The sequence below is a fragment of the Sapajus apella genome, unplaced genomic scaffold (genome assembly GCF_009761245.1).
Source record: "Sapajus apella isolate SASKATOON/1434 unplaced genomic scaffold, GSC_monkey_1.0 scaffold26, whole genome shotgun sequence".
Classification (NCBI taxonomy): Eukaryota; Metazoa; Chordata; class Mammalia; order Primates; family Cebidae; genus Sapajus; species Sapajus apella.
Window position 1 is genome coordinate 17,539,037 of NW_022436966.1, and position 20,248 is coordinate 17,559,284.

General features: G+C 40.7%; 1 protein-coding gene across 3 annotated transcripts in view; it reads left to right on the top strand.

Moving 5' to 3' along the window:
• PNPT1 (polyribonucleotide nucleotidyltransferase 1) overlaps positions 1-4,181 on the top strand; it is a 50,398-nt gene extending 46,217 nt beyond the window's left edge. For all 3 annotated transcript variants that reach the window (XM_032292082.1, XM_032292083.1, XM_032292084.1), the window contains 2 exons: positions 2,587-2,634; positions 3,782-4,181. In XM_032292082.1, the coding sequence (XP_032147973.1) occupies positions 2,587-2,634; positions 3,782-3,940 (207 nt within the window). In that variant the 3' untranslated portion in view covers positions 3,941-4,181. The remainder of the gene's footprint in view (positions 1-2,586; positions 2,635-3,781) is intronic.
• Positions 4,182-20,248: the final 16,067 nt, after the last annotated feature.

A 20,248-nucleotide genomic window follows, 5' to 3' on the forward strand; every position in this document is an offset into this window, starting at 1 on the left:
GTAATCCCAGCACTTTGGGAGGTTAAGGCAGGTGGATCACGAGGTCAGGAGTTCAAGACCAGCCTGGCCAAGATGATGAAATCCCGTCTCTACTAAAAATACAAAAATTAGCCAGGCATGGTAGTGGGTGCCTGTAATCCCAGCTACTCAGGAGGCTGAGGCAGAGAATTGCTTGAACCCGGGAGGTGGAGGTTGCAGTGAGCTGAGATCACACCACTGCACTCCAGCCTAGGCAACAGAGCAAGACTTTATGTGAAAAAAAGAAAAAAACGTATATTTTTCTTTCCATGATGGAATAGAAACACTGACTGTTTTGAAGCAGAACATCTAGAGGAGCAGTTACTAAAAACACCTACCTATAGCTCTGTTTCCCCAATTTTCTACTAACCAATCAATTATGGCAAGATAATTGTTAGGATATTTTTAAATTTAATCTTTGTTGTAATTCATACATCCAGAAAATCTCTAACACAACTATAGAAAACAATGGGGTCAGGGGAGTAATAAGAGTGTCTGTTTTACCATATATTAAAATATACTATAAAGCCATAGACAACAAAACAGTATATTACTGGCCCAGAAATAGATAATCCATGCAACAAGAAAACAAAGACCAGAAATAGTATACATGGGATTATAATATATGCTAGAAGTTGTATTATAGTCAGTGTTAAAGATTACTTAATAAATTATATTGGTACTGCTGGTTATCTTAAAACAAGATCTCTGCATTGGGACTGAATTATTTTCTGTGTGCAAAAAAAAAAAAATCAGGATCTCTATTCATTTTTATACCAAAATCCTGGCTGGATCAAAGAGCTAAATGTGTTTTTTTTTTTAAAGGTGGTGGAAAAAGATAATTTTGTTGGGGCAGGTGGGTTTACTAGAAGAAAATTGGATGTTTTAATAAGATTAGTACTGTAGAACTCCTTCTCAGCATTATATCAAAGCCAAAAAAGTAAATAAATTCATAAAATTTGACCCCATAATTTCTTTTTAATTATATGACAAAAATTGCAATAAGGTTAAGAGATAATCAGCAACCTAAAGAAAAAATGCTTATAACATATGACAGAAGCTTAATTACAAAGAGCTTTTATAGATCAGTAAGAATGATGAGTATCAATAGAAAAATAAGTAAAGAACATGAACAAATTATTTTTATAAGAAGCCAACCAAGATATTTAATATCCACGGCAATTTTTTAAAATGCAAATGAAGGCCGGGTGCAGTGGCTCACACCTATAGTCCTAGCACTTTGGGAGGCTGAGGCGGGCAGATCACAAGGTCAGGAGATGAAGACCATTCTGGCTAACATAGTGAGATCCCATCTCTACTAAAAATACAAAAAATTAGCTGGGCGTGGTGGCACGCACCTGTAGTCCCAGCTACTCAGGAGGCTGAGGCAGGAGAATCGCTTGAACCCAGGAGAAAGCTTGCAGTGAGCAGAGATCATGCCACTGCACTCCAGCCTGGCTGACAGAGCAAGACTCTGTCTCAAAAAAATATATACATACAAGAAGCACAGAGGTTCCTTTTTTATAAATACAGTACACATACACTAAATAGACATCTCAAGGGATACTCATTGGCATGTTAGCAGTAGTTACTTAAAACTTGAGGGGTTTTTGAGACATGGTCTTTCTCTGTCACCCAGGCTGGAGTATGGTGGCACAGTCACAGCTCACTGCAGCCTCAGCCTCCTAGGCTCAAGTGATTCTCCCATCTTACCCTCTGGAGAAGCTGGGACCACAGGCACAAGCCACCATAGCTAGCTGATTTTTTTTGTAGAGATGGGGTTTCTTTATGTTGCTCAGGCTTGTCTCAAACTCCTGAGCTCAAGCAGCCTTTCCACCTTGGCCTCTCAAAGTTCTGAGACTACAGATGTGAGCCACTATACCTGGCATGTTTTGTCACCCAGGTTGGAGTGCAATGGCGTGATCTCAGCTCACTGCAACCTCCGCCTCCCAGGTTCAAGCAATTCTTCTGCCTCAGCCTGTCAAGTGGCTGGGACTATAGGCGCTCACCACCACACCTAGCTAACTTCTGTATTTTTAGTAGAGACAGAGTTTCATCATATTGGCCAGGCTGGTCTCGAACTCCTGACCTCATGATCCATCCACCTTGGCCTCCCAAAGTGCTGGGATTACCGGTGTGAGCCACTGCACCCAGCTGGATGACGATGATGATTATTTTTTTGAGACAAGTCTCACTCTGTCGCCCAGGCTGGAGTGCAGTGGTGCGATGTCAGCTCCCTGCAACCTCTGCCTCCCAGATTCAAGTGATTCTCCTGCCTCAGCCTCCCGAGTAGCTGGGACTCCAGGCATGCGCCACCACATTCAGCTAATTTTTGTATTTTCAGTAAAGGTGGTGTTTCACCACTTGGTCAGGCTGAAACTCCTAAGCTCAAGTGATCTGCCCACCTTGGCCTCCTAAAGTGCTGGGATTACAGCCATGAGCCACCATGCCCGGCCAACTGATTTTTTAAATTAGAAAAACAAACAAAGCTTGGGAAAAAAATGTGTACTTCCATGGACACTAGGTAATTATGCACAACAACTAATAGATTAACATGGTTTCTTTCAGATTAAACATCCTACTGCCCTAGGATTAGAAGTTGGCCAAGAAATTCAGGTACTTGTTTTCCACCTATTAGCCTTAAATTTGTAAATTGTTCTTGAAGCTTCCATTATTTTTTTCAAAAAGTTGAAAGAGTCACCATCTATGATGTTTATTATTTATATGCAGTACTTCATTTTTAATCTTAGAAGTCCTTAAACAGACTCATTAAGGATTGAAGACACACTTCCTTCCCTCAAGGACGTTACAGCTTGGCCGAAATGGTAGTCCCCTTTAGTGGATTTAAAACATACATGAGCATGTCAGTGTTAGCTATGCAGATTCCATGATTTGGAAACTGACATAAGAACTCTGATAAGGTAACTTGTTGAAATTCTTGAATGTCATCTTTGAGGAGGCGAGACTTTGTTTCTCTACTACTTAAAGCTAAAAGTTTTTGAGTTTGGTAAGAGCCATGTTATTCAGGCCTAGAATTCATGTAACAAAATAGGCCCTTTCTTTGTAGTCCTTTATGAGTGGATGAAAGAAGTCAATGCCAGGCTGGTTTTTTTGGCTTCTCCACGTTCTCTTTCACTTATGCCTAATACTCATGACCTGAGAAACTAAGGCTTCTAGTTTATTCCCAATCTGTAGTCTTACTGTCCCAGTAGACTCCAGAGGGAGATGAGTGCTAAGACATAATATCTCTGTATGAGGTTGATTTTTTGGTTTCTTTGTTGTTGTTTTCACATCAGAAGGAACTTTAAACCTTTCGCATTTCCCCGACTTTTGCTTTCCAAGGTGAAGCCAAATAAACACTAATGTGATAGTCCTTTGAGCAGCAGTGAAAATCCAAGTGACCCAAGCATAATCCTGTATACTTTATAACACAATTAGGCTCACAAATCCTTGTCTAGAATCATTCACTGTGTCTGTGACTGTTCCCCCAGTATAAGGACTTGGCCTGGTGAGAATAAAAAGGCACAAATGTGTATAACAGCAGATTATAGTTGAACAACTAACTGCCCCCGTCTCTAATTTTTTTTATAATGACTACTTATATATATTAAGTGTATACCTCCACTTAGCACTGAACTGTGCTTTCAGTGAACAAGTAAAAACAACGATTGCCTTATTGGGACCATGTAAATTTAAATGTCTATTAATTGAGATGTCACTCAATGTGCTGTAACGTTAAAGGGAGATCTGTTCTTTAACACAGGTGAAATACTTTGGACGTGACCCAGCCGATGGAAGAATGAGGCTTTCTCGTAAAGTGCTTCAGTCTCCAGCTACAACTGTTGTCAGAACTTTGAATGACAGAAGTGGTATTGTAATGGGAGAACCTATTTCACAGTCATCATCTAATTCTTCTCAGTGATTTTTTTTTTAAGAGAATTCTAGAATTCTATTTTGTCTAGGGTAATGTGCTGTAGAACAAAGTTTTAGTATTATCTACCATTGTGTAGATTTATATATAAATATATTCCAATTATTTGTATTAAAATGCTCATTTACATGTGCCATTTTTTTAATTCAAGAGTAACCCATATTCGTTTAATCTTATTTACATTATAAATCAAGAAATATTTATTATTAAAAGTACATCTTAGAAAAGATGACATACTTTTGTTTCTATAATTCTGAAATATATAAAAAACTTAGATATGTCATATATGTTATAACAAATCTCTTCCCACATCTTATTTTTCTTTATATACAGTAGTGATAATTTACCCTCAGTCATCCTACGGCTCACCTCTTTGCCCAACACTTTTACTTGCCTACAACTGTTCACAAACTGGAACAGGCCATATTCAAAGCCAGTGCCTATTTCTTCAGAACAGTTACTAGATACAGTGAGTTGAGGGAGCTAATCTGATACACTTTTAATAATATGATGCCTTTCAAATTGGTCACAAAATCATAAACATAGTGGAATAAATATAAATGAGATTCTAACTAGGATGAGGTAGTAATGATGTATGTTTTTCAAATTTACCTAAACATAGAAAAATTATTTACTTGTCAAATTGAACTAGGTCAGTTTTTGAAGACGTATATTGCTCTCTTGTATGGAAGTTCTTAGTATAAGAGCTGGAGGAATCATCACTTTCAGCTAATACATGTTTGAATTCGATGTTTAGAAGTTACTGATACACATGTCAAGTTGTTCATTCCCATCATTTAAAATACCACCTTATAATTCCATACAAAAGTAAATGGTATGTGGACATCATAATTTAGAAGGTGTAATCCTTTTTAAAATCTTATAAAAATACACCAAACTCAGTGGTATGTGCCTATAGCCCCAGCTACTTGGGAGGCTGAGGTGGGAAGATCACTTGAGCTCAGAAGTTCAACACTGTAGTGTGCAATGATCATGCCTGTGAATAGCTACGGTACTCCAGCCTGGGCAACACAGCAGGATTCTATCTCTGAAAAAAAATTTAAATCTCATAAAAATATAGGTAAATCTGGCCAGGCATGGTGGCTCACACCTGTAATCCCAACACTTTGGGAGTCCAAGGCAGTTGGATCACCTGAGGTCAGGAGTTCAAGACCAGCCTGGCCAACATGACAAAATCCCATCTCTACTAAAAATACAAAAATTAGTGAGGCATGGTGGTGGGTGCCTATAATTCCAGCTACTTGGGAGGCTGAGGCAGGAGAATCTCTTGAACCTGGGAGGCGGAAGTTGCAGTGAGCTAAGATCATACCACTGCACTCCAGCCTGGGCAACAAGAGTGAAACTTGATGTCTCAAAAAAGAATAGGGGGGCGGGACCAGGCCTGGTGGCTCATGCTTGTAATCCCAGCTCTTTGGGAGGCCAAGGCAGGTGGATTACCTGAGGTCAGGAGTTCAAGACTAGCCTGACCAACATGGTGAAACACCATCTCTACTAAAAATACAAAAATTAGCCAGGCATGGTGGTGGGCGCCTGTAATCCCAGCTACTCAGGAGAATCTATTGAACCTGGGAGGTGGAGGTTGCAGTAAGCTGAGATTGCGCCATTGCACTCCAGCCTGGGCGACAGAGCAAGACTTGGTCTCCAAAAAAAAAATAGGTAAATTCATGACTCAGGACTAACTAGTTCATAAAATATTAAAAATTTAGCTGGCTAAACCAAAGATTTTTAAGATATGTATATTTGTGTCAATAAACATTGATTATATATCTTGTGTGTAAAACAGCATGTTAGGCAATGTTGATATGCTTTCTGAAATATTAAAGATTAATTGAAAGATTAAATTTAAACTATTTGCTTTCTATAGTTGATAGATTATTTAATAACAGTAACAATTTTTTCTTCTGCTTTCTGTTTAATACATAATTTTTACTTTAAGATATCTTAAATGGTAGAATTTCAAAATTGTAATTTATGTTTTTCTTAAATTTTCTGTTTTGTTTTTCAAAGGAACTTCCAACTCCTAATAATATGGAAAATGAAGCCAGCCATATACATATATATGTACACACACCTCTTAAACTTGAACCCTTGTCACTGGGTCAGCTTTTGGAGGAACACAAGCTCATACAAATGTATTATACTGTTGGTAAAATACGAATTAGGAAACTGAAGAGGCATAGCAAAGTCAATATAGCCCAAAGTCTTGTCATCAATCACAGACAGATCTCCTTACCTGTCCAGGACAGTGTATGTTTATGAACACAGAGGACATATGATATACATATGATATCACTTCAGAAAGTCTTTAGGAGATCATCTGTCTGTCCCATCTCCGTTTTACAAATGATCTACCCGAGACCTTGAGTGGGACACGATTTGTCCAGGGTCTCTTAACTGGTTAGTTGTAAAGCCCAGATTATTGTTTCCTATACATTAATAGTGAGAGTCCTATTCACTGAGGCAAGCTAGAGAGATGCTTAGAGTAATCTTTGCACCAACTCCACCAACTTTATCAAATGCATGAAGACTAAGATGTTGAGAAATGCATTTTCAGGCTCTTTCTCTAAAACCATGGGCTATCCAACCCACCAGTTGGCTGAGGCCCGTAGTACAGAAAAACAGAACTATGTTACAGTTTGCAAATAAACCCGAGTATTGATTCACTAGCCACTTGGTCAGCCTCATCAGTTCACTTCTAGAAAGTGATGATAGAAAAATAACACAGAGACATACATATGTGTGCACAGTACACCATTGTGTGAAAGAGCAAAATAATAGAAATCACCAGAGTACCCATCAGTGGAGGAGTACCCAATGTCATAAATAAAATAAGGACACTCTAGGAAGATACTTACACTATCCTATGTGAAAAAAAAAGGAAGCTATAACTGCATATGTATACACACACACACACACATATATATAATACAATCCCCTTTTTGCTTAAAAAAGAAAAGCTTATGTGTAGACAGATTTTTGCTTTATAAGCACAAAAACATTCTGGAAAGAGACTCACCAAACTGTCAACAGTCTATGGTATAATTTTTGGAACATTAACTTGTGTTTGTTCCCAGTGTTTTCTTCCCCTCCTTTGTAAGTAGATGGTCAGACCTTTTTGTGGCCTCTTGCCACAAGGGAGATGTTTGTCATAGGGCCAGAAGCCAAAGTTGTCTGCAAGACACTTCCAATTCTGGTCCTGAATTTTATAAAATCTAAACCCACTGAGATTGTGCTTGCTGTCCTGGAGGAACTGGAGAGAGAAGGGAAGGTGTCTGGAGTATAAACAGGATCCTAGTCTGAGTTCTGGGGCACTCTGAAGAAGAGGACCATAGGGAGGCTGGGCTAGGAAGCTGGGAATTCCAAAGCCTCACCGAAGATTCTCCTGATTTTAAAAGTGGCAGGAGAGGAACCAGAACCAAAAGAGACCATGTGGTCTAAAACTATGGACACCTCAGCAGTTAACATTGTAGACTAAGTTCAATGGCTGAAGAGATCTCATTAGGGTTTGGTGCTACATAAAACCCTGAGACCCTTGCCAATCCCTAAGGGTAATGGCAATATCTGAGACTAAATTCCTAATTACCTAATAGGATAAAGAGAGTTGCTATAGGCTCAGAATTAATTTTTTGTAAAAAGTAAAGTGCTATTTTTTTTGCACATCTGAGTTTGTGGAATAAGATATTTACTACAAGTAATGGAATTGGAAATTCAGAGGGGAGAATGTCACTTAGCATATTTAATGTAATTTTCTAACAGTAGGATTATGGATAGTTTTAAGTTTTCCCTTTTTTACCACTTCGTCTCCCCTCAGTATTTTTTAAATAACATTGTATGAAGTTTTGTTTGACTGTTTTTTGTTTTACAAACAGCATCTCACTTCTGTCCACGCAGGCTAGAGTGCAGTAGTGCAATCTTGGCTCACTGCAGCCTTAGTGAAGCCAGTACTTAAATTCTAGAAACCTGTAGTGACACAAAGTACAAATATAGTTTGCTAACTGCAAACCACCATAAGAACCCCATTTCTGCTTAAACCAAGAGCCTACAGTTTATTCTGAACTTTTCTTATTTTTGTCTTCATTTAAGTGTTGGCAGTTTTCCCTACTTTCCAATGAAAATGACAGCTATATTATATGCTGGAAACTAATTTATAGTGACTCAGATCAAACTGAGTGCCATATTTGGTGGATGGCTCATTACAAGTACTTTTAAAACTTTTTTTTCTCATGACTTTTGTTTTCACACACGCACACAAACACACTCACACACTCCATAAGTTACTGTTCTATCACAATATAGTTTTGTTGTTGTTTTTTGTTTTTTTGAGTTGGAGTTTCGCTCTTCTTGCCCAGGCTGGAGTGCAATGGCACGGTATCGGCTCACTGCAAGTTTCACCACCCAGTTCAAGCAATTCTCCTGCCTCAGCCTCCTGAGTAGTGGGGACTACAGGCATGCGACACCATGTTTGGCTAATTTTGTATATTTAGTAGAGATGGGGTTTCTCCATATTGGTTAGGCTGGTCTCAAACTCCCGACCTCAGGTGATTCGCCTACCTTGGCCTCCCAAAGTGCTGGGATTATAGGCATGAGCCACTCTGCCCAGCCAGTAATTTGTTTGTTTTTGTTTTTTTTAAAGCCAAAACCATTTAGATAAGACAGTATAGTTTTTATATAATCATTTTTTTCTTCTCTTATAGAATATCTTACGTTCTTGGATCTAAGATGAAACTATGAATATCAGCATCTTTCTTAGTTCAGTTCAGCCAAGCATAGCATTCTTTTATTCAACACTTGACATGTGCAAGACATTATAAGATATGCAGGGAATGTGTCAGTAAATAAAACAGCTAAAGTTAGGCCAGGCGCGGTGGCTCACTCCTGTAATCCCAGCACTTTGGGAGGCCGAGGCGGGTGGATCACCTGAGGGTCAGGAGTTCGACAGCAGCCTGGCCAACATGGAGAAACCCCATCTCTACTAAAAATACATAAATTAGCCAGGCGTGGTGGCGCATGCCTGCTAGCTACTCAGGAGGCTGAGGCAGGAGAATCACTTGAACCCGGAAGGCAGAGGTTGCAATAAGCCGAGATCGTGCCACTGCACTTCAGCCTGAGTGACAGAGCAAGACTCCATCTCAAAAGAACAAAAACAAAACAACTAAAGTTCCAATGCTGATATTCTAGCTTTTGGAAATTATAAGTATACAGCAGGTCCTTGAATAACGTTGTTTTGTTCAACACTATTTGCATTACAATGTTGAGAGGGAAAAAACATTGATTCCTGGCCAGGCCTACTGTCTGTGTGGAGTCTGCACTTTTCCCCATGTCTGCAGGAGTGTATTAGTCTATTCTTGCATTGCTATAAAGAAATACCTGAGGTCGGGCATGGTGGCTTACACCTGTAATCCCAGCACTTTGAGAGGGCAAGGCGGGTGGATCACCTGAGGTCAGGAGTTTGAGACCAGCCTGGCCAACATGGCAAAACCCTGTCTCTACTAAAAACAATGCAAAAATTAGCCAGGCATGGTGGCATGTGCTGTAATCCCAGCTACTTGGGAGGCAGAGGTTGCAGTGAGCTGAGATTGCTCCACTGCACTTAAGCCTGGGCAACAGAGGGAGACTCCATCTCAAAAAAATAAAAAAAGAAAAGAAAAAAAAAATCTGAGACTGGATAATTTATTTTATTTATTTATTTATTTATTTTGAGACAGTTTCACTCTTTTGCCCAGGCTGGAGTGCAATGGCACGATCTTGGCTCACTGCAACCTCTGTCTCCCAGGTTCAAGTGTTTCTCCTGTCTCAGCCTCCCAAGCAGCTGGGATTACAGGCATGCACCACCACGCATAGCTAATTTTTGTATTTTTAGTAGCGATGGGGTTTCACCATGTTGGTCAGGCGGGACTTAAATTCCTAACCTCATGTAATCCACCCGACTCTGCCTCCCAAAGTTCTGGGATTACAGGCTTAAGCCACCATGCCCTACCACCAAATAATTTATAAATAAAAGAGGTTTAATTGGCTCATGGTACCAAAGGCTGTACAAGAAGAATGATGCTGGCATCTGCTTGGCTTCTAGGGAGGCCTCAGGAAACTTTTAATCATGGCAGAAGGCAAACGGAAAGCAGGCACATCTTACATGGCTGGATCAGGAGGAAGAGTGGGGAGATGAGGTGCCACACACTTTTAAATGACCAGATCTCATGAGAACTCACTCACTCTACAGTACCAAGGATGCATGTTGCTAAGCCATTTATGAGAACTCTGCCTGCATGACCTGATCACATCCCACCAGGTCCCTCCTCCAACATTGGGGATTACAATTCAACATAAGATTTGGGTGGGGATATAGATCCAAACAATATCACCCTGGCCCTGGCTCCTCTCAAATCTCATGTCCTTTTCACATTTCAAAATACAATTATGCCTAAACAATTCCCCAAAGTCTTAAGTCATTCCAGCATTAACTGCAAAGTCTCAGACAAGGCAAGTTCCCTCCACCTTGAGCCTGTAAAGTCAAAAACAAGTTAGTTACTCCCAAGATACAATGCAGGTATAAGCATTGGGTAAATTTATCCCCTTTCCAAAAGGGAGAAATTGACCAAAATAAAGGGGCTACAGCCCCATGCAAGTCCAAAACCTAGTAGGGCAGTCATTAAATCTTAAAGCTTCAAAATAATCTCCTTTGACTTCATGTGTCACATTGAGGACAGATGCAAGGGATGGGCTCCCAAAGCCTTGGGAAGCTCTGACCCTGTGGCTTTGCAGGGTTCAGTACCCAAAGCTACTCCCAAGGGCTGGTGTTGAGTGCTGCTTTTCCAGGCAGACGGTGCAAGCTGTCGGATATACCATTCTGGGATCTGGAAGATGGTGGCTGCCCTCTCATATCTCCACTAGGCAGTGTCCCAGTGAGGAGTCTGTGTGAGGGCTTCAACTCCCCATTTCTCCTCCACACTGCCCTAGTAGAGGTTCTCCATTATGGTTCTGCCCCTGCAGCAGGCTTCTGCCTGAACATCCAGGCTTTTCCATACAGCCTCTGAAAGCTAGGCAGAAGCTCCCAAGCCTCAACTCTTGCATTCCGTACATCCAGAGGCTTAACACCATGTGTAAGCTGCCAAGACTTATGGTGTGCATTCTCAAAGCAGTAGCACAGGCTGTACCTGGGCCCCTTTGAGCTATGGCTGGAGCTGAAGCAACTGGGATGTGGGGAGCCATGTTTACTCTGCATACTCTTGGTTCCTCCCATCTCCCAAAGCTGTGCACATTAGGTGAACTGGTGTGTCTACATGGTCCCAGTCTGAGTGAGTGTGGATGTCTGTGTCAGTGCACCCTGCAATGGGATGGCTGTCCTGCCCAGTATCAGTTCCACCTAGCACAATGAGCTGCCAGGATGAGCCCCAACCACCCATAACCCTGAACTGTTATAATTTGATAAATCATCTTGTTTTTATTCATCCTTCTTAAATGTCCAGCTAACATTTACCTCATTGTTTAACATTACAAATGCCTTGGTCTTTACTAGCAAGTTTGATGATTTTTTTTGGCCCAAAATGTGCCATAGGATCTTAACTCGTTTATATCAATTAGCCTATGGTAAATTTGGTTTCATTTTATGTGGTTTATCTTACAGTCACAGTTTGCAAGAACCTATAAAAGACATTAAGTAAGGACTTAACTGTACAACATACAAGGTGGTAGGTACTTTAAACAAAAATAACTAAGGCTGGGTGCGGTGGCTCAAGCCTGTAATCCCAGCACTTTGGGAGGCCAAGGTGGGCAGATCACAAGGTCAGGAGTTCGAGACCAGCCTGGCCAACATAGTGAAACGCTGTCTCTACTGAAAATAAATTTGCCAGGCATGGTGGCAGGTGCCTGTAATCCCAGCTACTTGAGAGGCAGGAGAATCATTTGAATCTGGGAGGCAGAGGTTGCAGTGAACCAAGATCGTGCCATTGTACTCCAGCCCAGGTGATAGTGCAAGACTCTGTCTCAAAAAAAAAAAAAAAAGAAAGAAAGAAAGAAAGAAAACAAGGCCGAGCACAGAGGCTCAAGCCTGTAATCCCAGCACTTTGGGAGGCTGAGGTGGGTGGATCACCTGAGGTCAAGAGTTCAAGACCAGCCTGATCAACATGGAGAAATCTCATCTCTACTAAAAATATAGAATTAGCCGGGCATTGTAGCACATGCCTGTAATCCCAGTTACTCAGGAGGCTCGGGCAGAAGAATCACTTGAACCCAGGAGATAGAGGTTGCCGTGAGCCAAAATCGTGCCATTGCACTCCAGTCTGGGCAAGAAGAACAAAACTGTCTCAAAAAAACCAAAAAACAAAAAAACTGGATAGAGAGAGAGAGTGATAAAGAAAAGTTACTACTTAATATGAAATGATCCAGAATGGCTTCTCTGAGTAGATAACATTTGAGCACAGAATTAAATAAAACAGAGGAAAAAGATGTCCAGCTATTTGGGAAAGAATTCCAGATAGAGGGACTAAGAACTTCATTTTCACTTGACATTGTGTTGTATGTTTACAATATACAACAGCCAATAGCCTTTCAATTTATAACCCAATTTCACATAGTCTTACTACTTAAACTTGTGCTTTTTCTTCACTGAAATTAGAAAGCTACGTTTGTTAACAAATATTAAACGAGATGGTCAGTACAAGATGATATTTTCAAAGCATTTAATCAGGAAAGAATATCTTGGTTACTTACAAGGAATGGGTAGACACTGGAATCACGTGATAAGTTTACTAGGCTTTTGCAAAATTCCAGGCTCATGACAGTTGAGACTAGAGTGGTAGACAGTGGAAATGTAAAGAGAGTTGCTTTAGTTAAAGATTCTTGCCAAAGCCAAGAGGGGAAATGATCACAGGACCACGAATTTATTTTATGGAAGCCAAGTCACACCCTGTGGTAGACTGGAATGAGGACTAACAAACAAGGTAGTTCTTCCTTTCCGCTTAAGATGGAGTCTCATGGCCTCTCTTTTGTGCTTCTTTCCACATGACTGCTTGTTTAAATTTTTATTTCTTTGTTTTTATTCTCTGCAAACCTGTTTTTTCAGCATAGGGCAAAGGATGTCTGTCCCACAGGACGTTACCTGTCCTTAAGCTTGTGTTTTTCTGGAGGAAATGACAAGCTCAGCTTGGGAAAGGTGTTAAACCTGACTGAGATTGCCAGATAAAATGATGCCAAATTAAGTTGGAATTTTAGATAAACAAATGTTCAGCGTATGTCCCATGCAATACTAAAAAATTATTCATTGTTTATCTGAAGTTCAAATAACTTAACTGAATGTCCTATATTTTAATTTGCTAAGTCTGGTAACCATAAGCCCGATACAAGCAACTGGTCAGACAATTGTCTATATTTTTATTTGCTAAATCTGGTAGCCCTAAACCTGGTATAAACAACTAGTCAGACAATTACCAAGAGCTCACTTCTGAGAAGAGAACGTATTCAGAAAAAGCAGGCTGGGCAGATACCAAGATGTTGCAGAGCAAATATAAGGAATAATGGATAGACATAACACAGATAGGGGGAAGTGAATGGAAAGTGAAGGAAAGAGAGAAGCAGTTATGACTAAGGATTTCAGCCCAAGGATTGTGAGGACAATAGGATCTGTTACATGAATAAAAACTGAAAGGGACGAAATAGTTTTTTGGTTTTGTTTTTTTTGAGATTTGCTCTTGTTGCCCAGGCTGGAGTGCAATGGTGTGATGTTGGCTCACTGGAGCCTCCACCTCCTGGCTTCAAGCAATTCTCCTGCCTCAGCCTCCCAAGTAGCTGGGATTACAGGCATATGCCGTCACGCCCAGCTAATGTTTTATTTTTAGCAGAGATGGGGTTTCTTCATGTTGGTCAAGCTGGTCTTGAACTCTCGACCTCAGGTGACCCACCCACCTCCGGCCTCCCAAAGTGCTAGGATTACAGGTGTTAGCCATGATGCCTGCCTGACAAAATAGTTTTAAAGATAAAGATGGGCTGGGTATGGTGGCTCATCCTGTAATCCCAGCACTTTGAGAGAGCAAGGCAAATGGATCACTTGAACCCAGAGGTTAAATATCAGCCTGGGCCACATGGTGACACCCTGCTCTACAGAAAATTTAAAAATTAGCCTGGTGTGGTGGTGTGCACCTGTAATCTCACCTGCTTGGGAGGCTGAGGGCTGAAGTGGGAGGATCACTTGGGCCCAGGAATTCAAGGCTGCAGTGAACTGTGATTGTGCCACTGCACCCCAGCCTGGGCGACAGAGCCAGACCCTGTAGAGAGAGAGACAGAGAGACAGAGCGAGAGAGCACGCGCGCAAGAGAGAGAGAGAGGAAGGGAGGGAAAGAGAGGTAGAGAGAGGGGGAGAGGGGGAGAGGGAGAGAGAAAGAGAGAGAGAGAGAGAGAGGAAGGGAGGGAAAGAGAGGTAGAGAGAGAGAGGGGAGAGGGGGAAAGAGAGAGAGAGAGAGAGAGAGAGGTCTGCTTCATTAAGTATGAGAATGAAGTCATCAACCAACATATAGGTAAAATGACCTAAAGAGCAATTTGGAATAAGTGACTTTTGTAGGAGTAATACTTAAAGCAATCCCAGTTTTGCCATCTCAAGCATATCTCAAATCACCGCAAGAGGTTTCACTATAACTGAAATTTACAAAATTAATTTTAATGTAATAACTTTCAAACTACCTGTTATAAGCACAGTATTCTGCTGTGGAATAGTTTGTTTCCTTCAGGGACTTAAATATATTCTAATATAGAGTTACTAATTAATGAAAGGCAGGCTGATGAGCACTCTAATGAAGGTTTTTAAAAGGTCATGCTATTAAGATAGTGAGAGAAGAGGTAAACTAGAAGGAAAAATGAAGGTTTCTAAGAAGTGGAATTTGAACTGGGTTTCAATATAATAACTAATATTTGAGCTGAGCTTTAAAGGATGATTATAAAGGGAAAGGCAGCTTGTGGAGTAGGGACAGTTTTATCATTGGATGAAGAAGCCAATAAGTAGAGGTCAGATTGTGCGGGAGTTTAGAATATGAGACTTAGAACTCTGACTTTATCCTTCATGTGATGGGAAGCATTGAAAAATACCCAGTGTTTCATGAAAACCAAAATTGAGTTGTTGACTATAAATGTTTTTATATTGTGGTTATAAAATATAATGCTATTGTCCAGGACTCATAACCTAGAAGAGATGATTTTTTTTTAAGAAAAGCAAGCATAAAAATTTATAGATCATTATCATGTATGAGAACAGTTATAAATGTCATAACATTAAGAGAAAACCATATGGTCACCAGATGCAAAAAATGGCCCTGTTTTCCTTTTTCTTTTTTAGAGACAAGGTCTTGTTCCGTTGTCCAGGCTGCCGTGCAGTGGCAGAGTCATAGTTTACTGTAGCCTAAAACTCCTGGGCTGAAGCAATCCTCCTGCCTCAGCCTCCTGATGTGCTGGGACTACAACCATGCACCAGCAAGCCAACTAACTTTTTTTCTTTTTGTAAAGACAGGGTCTCACTCTGTTGCCCAGGCTAAAAAGAGACATTTTTTTATAATTCAATATCCATTTCCTAGAGAGTTTAGAATATTAGGAAATGTCCTTAACTTCATAAGTGATATGTATCAAAAATTAGGAACATGTATACAATACTGGAAACATGGCCATTGAAGTCAGAAACAAAACAAGAATCACCACTCTTACTCTCAACAGTGTTCTAGATGCCCTAATCAATGTGATGAGATTAAAAAGGGATACAGGGAAAGAACAAAAATATTTGCAGATGATCATCTAAAAACCACCATTTGTTTTTTAGACAGGGTCTCTCACTGTCACTGAGGGTGGAGTGCAGTGGCGCAATTATAGCTTACTGCAGCCTCCAACTCCTAGACTCAAGGGATCCTCCTGCCTCAGCCTCCCAAGTAGCTGGTACTATAGGCATGCACTACCATGCCTGGTTAATTTTTTTTTTTTTTAACTTTTAGTAGAGATGAGGTCTCACTCTGTTGCCCAGGCTAGTCTCAAACTCCTAGGCTCAAGCAGTTCTCCCACCTTGGCCTCCCAGAGTGCTGCGATTACAGGCATGAACCACCATGTGAAGCCTAACAAACACTTTTTAAATTGGTACAAAACAGGCCAGACGTGGTGGCTCACGCTTGTACATCCCAGCACTTTGGGAGGCCAAAATGGGTAGATCACTTGAGTCCAGGAGTTCAACACCAGCCTGGGTGAAATGGGGAAAACCCCATCTCTACAAAAAAATGCAAAAATTAGAAGGCTGAGGTGGGAGGATGGCTTGAGCCCAGGAGGTAGAGGTTGCAATGAGCCAAGATTACACCACTGCACTTCAATCTAGGTGACAGAATGAGACTGCCTCAAAAAAAAAAAAAAAAAAAGGTTACAAAACAATTGGGACTCATAAGTGAGCAGTAACCACATAGGTATGCCAAAATAAATAGCTAGCTTCTCCACAAGTTAAAAGCTGCCATGGTGTGAATTCATTCCCACTTTTTCAAAGCCATCACTTTTTCCAGGCTATGAAAAGCTAACCTTGGGAGTCCTTGCTGAGGTTAAATCTGTCGCAAAAATGTACCCCAAGTCCATGAAGTCTTGCTTATCTCATCTTAAATTCCAGTTCCCTTAATTGAACAACCTTAAAATCCAATCCTAAGCGTACTTCTCTGGTTCCTGACAGTCATGCTAACTTATTTCAATTCTCTCAGTGTGTAATTTTTCCTTTCTTATCAGGGCCAACAGTTCCTAAGCAGATTATGCTAGATGTAATTCTAATTACCATGGCCTGGCAGCCAGGAGAGGAACTGAGAACAATTATGGAAGAGGTCTTTCTGTAACTTGCTCTTCCTAGGAGGTATAAGCCAGTTCTGCAAGCTTTTGAGTGTCCAGAGGTATCTACAGAGCCAAAATTCTCAGGGGCACCCATCCTGTGTTCAAACTTTCAGGCTGGTTTCCCCAACCAGGGCCCTGACTACATAGTGGATCTCCCTATGCTGAGCATTCAGATAGCTTTAGAGCTCTGTCACTATAAAATCCCATTTCTGCTCTTCCACTGCAGGAAATAAAACCTCCTCTGTTAAGCTCCAAAGAAGCCACCTGGCTCCCGCACTTAGCCTCTAACTGTTTAAGTGCTCTCAGTTTCTCATTATCCATCTGCAAGGCATTACTTGTCTTAGTAACAATTGGCCAGCTCTGCTCTCTTTGTAGGCATCGTATTCCCTGTATCTTTTAAATGCCTGAATTGCACAGGCAGGAGTATTCCCCTTCTCTGGGATGTTTTCCTAGGTCACTACTGGCTAAATCAGGACGTAAATGGCTGCTTTGTGCCAGGGACCAAGTAAGCCATTCCCCAAACCCCATCTTACTGTCCGTTTTCTTGCACCACTTGGTAAACCACCTGTCTGTTCTGGCCCTCAGAGCAGCAGATGCCAGTAAGGGATTTATTGGGGAAAATGTTTGTGAAGGATAAAGTGGGGAGGCTCAGGAACTGGCAGAAAGCCTTCAGAGTATGGTGCAGGTCTGACTTCTGTAAAAGGAAGAAAAGGAAATATTGGGTAGAAAGAGCCTCAACTACACTGTAGTTCTAAGATAGTCACATCCAGGCCAATGAGAAGTTCCTCAAGCCAAAGTTGCCCATTAAAGGAGTTCTGCATTGGGCAAGAAAGAACAAGTTTAGTACTCTTGCTGTGTTCTACCACTATCTGGAGGCAACTCAAGAGATACGTGGCCTTGACGTGAATACATGGTAGGTCCAAAGGGGTGGCAGCTGGCTGTCAGTCACCTGTTCTCCCCAAAGTAGGTTCTCTTGAAGATCTGAGTAGAAACTTCTATGGCCACAGTCAAAACAGACTCCAGGGGCAAGTTCATACCTATAATCCGAACACTTTAGGAGGCTGAGATGGGAGGATTTCTTGAGCCCAGGAGTTTGAGACCAGTCTAGGCAACATAGCCAGATCTTGTCTCAAAAATAACCCCAAAATCACTCCAAAACTGTAGCAATTAAAATTGTATCATGCTAGAATTGACCAGCGACAGCAGCTGAAACAGTAATGAAGTCAGACTCAAACTCGGAAATATGTATGTATGTATATGTGCGTGCATGTAAATTTGGTAAATAATGTAAGATAGCATTTTCAAATTGTTTTTTCTATACATGATGTTGAGACAACTGGATATCCATTTGGAAAAAAAAATTTAAATTAGCATCCTACTTCATATATATTTTTAAAAATCCAACTGGATTAAAGAACTAAACATTTAAAAACCATAAAAATATATTAGAATACATGGAAAATTAACCACACACAAGCATGTCATCTCTTTGACAGCTAAATAAAATTTTTAAAAGGTATAGAGTCCAAAAGGCAAACAAAATACAAAAGAAATTTCAACTAATGTTGCTTGTATGACAAGCAGATGGAAGAGTAGTAGTACACTTAACAGCGAAAGGCACAATATAAAAGCCCCCAGAGGTGATTAAAGAAGAACAGAGAGCTAATTCTTTCCACAAAAAATTGGAAAGGATCATGGCAGAAAATTTGAGGGGAGGGTGAGAGTCTACATAAAGAACAGCTACAGCCCTGGGTCTAGCCCCCAATTCCATATGACCAAAGGACAGCCACCTCCTACCGCCCCCCCCCAACACATGCCCCGGTAACACCACCACCACCACCATCCCAGAAACCTGATTTATTGTCTAGAAAGGGAGAGACTCCTGACTTAAGAATATTAGTCACAGGAGATAGTAGGGGATTGTGAAGCAGAGCTAAAGTGAGCATTAAGTGAAAGCCGAATGCTAAACAGTGGGACCTCTAACCTTCCTCTGCCTCCTTCTAGAATACTTTTACCCGGGAAGGATATGGGGATATTCCTGAACAAACTATTACTGCCCCCTCTCTACTCCCTGCCAGAGAACAGAATTCTAAAAACTGATATTTGATAAGTGGTTGGGGATGGACTATGACTGAAAGAGAAAGATCACCCTGAAGAAGGCCAGAAGTCTATAGCCTTGCTCTTGAGAACAGAATGCCAGACAGGGGCCAAACCATGAAGAGCTTTCAATGCCATCATAAAAAACTTTATCCTAAAAGAAATCAGGAACATTTGAAAGATGCCAAGGAAATATAATATGGTCAGATTTATTCCATGAATCTTACTTACTGGTGTGTCAAGAACTAACTGCCTGGAGATAGAAATTAAGAGATATCAGTCTGGGACTTTCAAAGATGTAATATAAGTCTGATATGGTAGCTATTAAATTGCCTTTTAAAGGGAATGTCAAACTGAGTAGTAAACTTCTAAGGGAAGTTTCATTCTTTCAATAGTTATTGAGAACCGGCTATGTTTGACACCCTATGTTCAAATAGAGATACAATGGTGAGAAAAAACACAGCTCCCCGGACTAGTAGACGTTTTTCGTCTAGATGACAGTTATTAATCAGAAATCATACAAATAAATATAAAACTACAAGTATGGCAACTGCTACAATGGAGGGGTGCACGGTGCTATGAGTGTATAATAGGATATAATGGATTCTGATTGTATTCCTAGCATCTACTTTACCCATACCTCATAGAGTAACATTCATGGGATTTAGGTGGGATTAACAACACTTCCAGTTCCAGGGATAGGCCCTGATCTGCCTCAGCCAATCAGTGCTTGACATTCTCGAGACCACAAAACTCTAGGTTTAGGAGTGACCAGTTCAATCACAGTGAAACTGTGAAATATGTGAAAGAAACTCTCTTTTGATATGGAAAGAACTACATAACCTTGGGAGCTCCTGGCCACCATTTTATGATACAAGCGGAGTATCAAATCAACCCTGAGATTCGCCTTATCTTCAGACTTCTCATTTATATGAGCCAATAGATTCTCTTATCATTTAAACCAGTTTAAATTGGATTTTTTGGTGCTCGTAACATTCCAAGGGGAATTTGATTGAATGCGGCTTTTGTCAAAGAAAAAAAAAAAAGCCCAGGGGATTTGAAGTAGTTAGGGAGTCCAAGAAGGCTCCTCCAAAGAAGTAATAATAGCGGCAACATTTAAAAGATAAAATGGGAGTTATTAGGACATGATTGGTGAAAGAAAGCTCCAGACAAAGAAAATACCTATGCAAAGACACTACAGCAAACCATGGATATGAGTCTAAAAAATAGCATGTGGGTTCTAAGATGCTGCTGGAGGGGTAGGCAGAAGCAGGATGAAAGGGGCCTGTTAAGTCACTGAAAGGATTCTCGCCACTGACAGATTTTTCATAACATATAGGGGTACATAGAATAGGATAC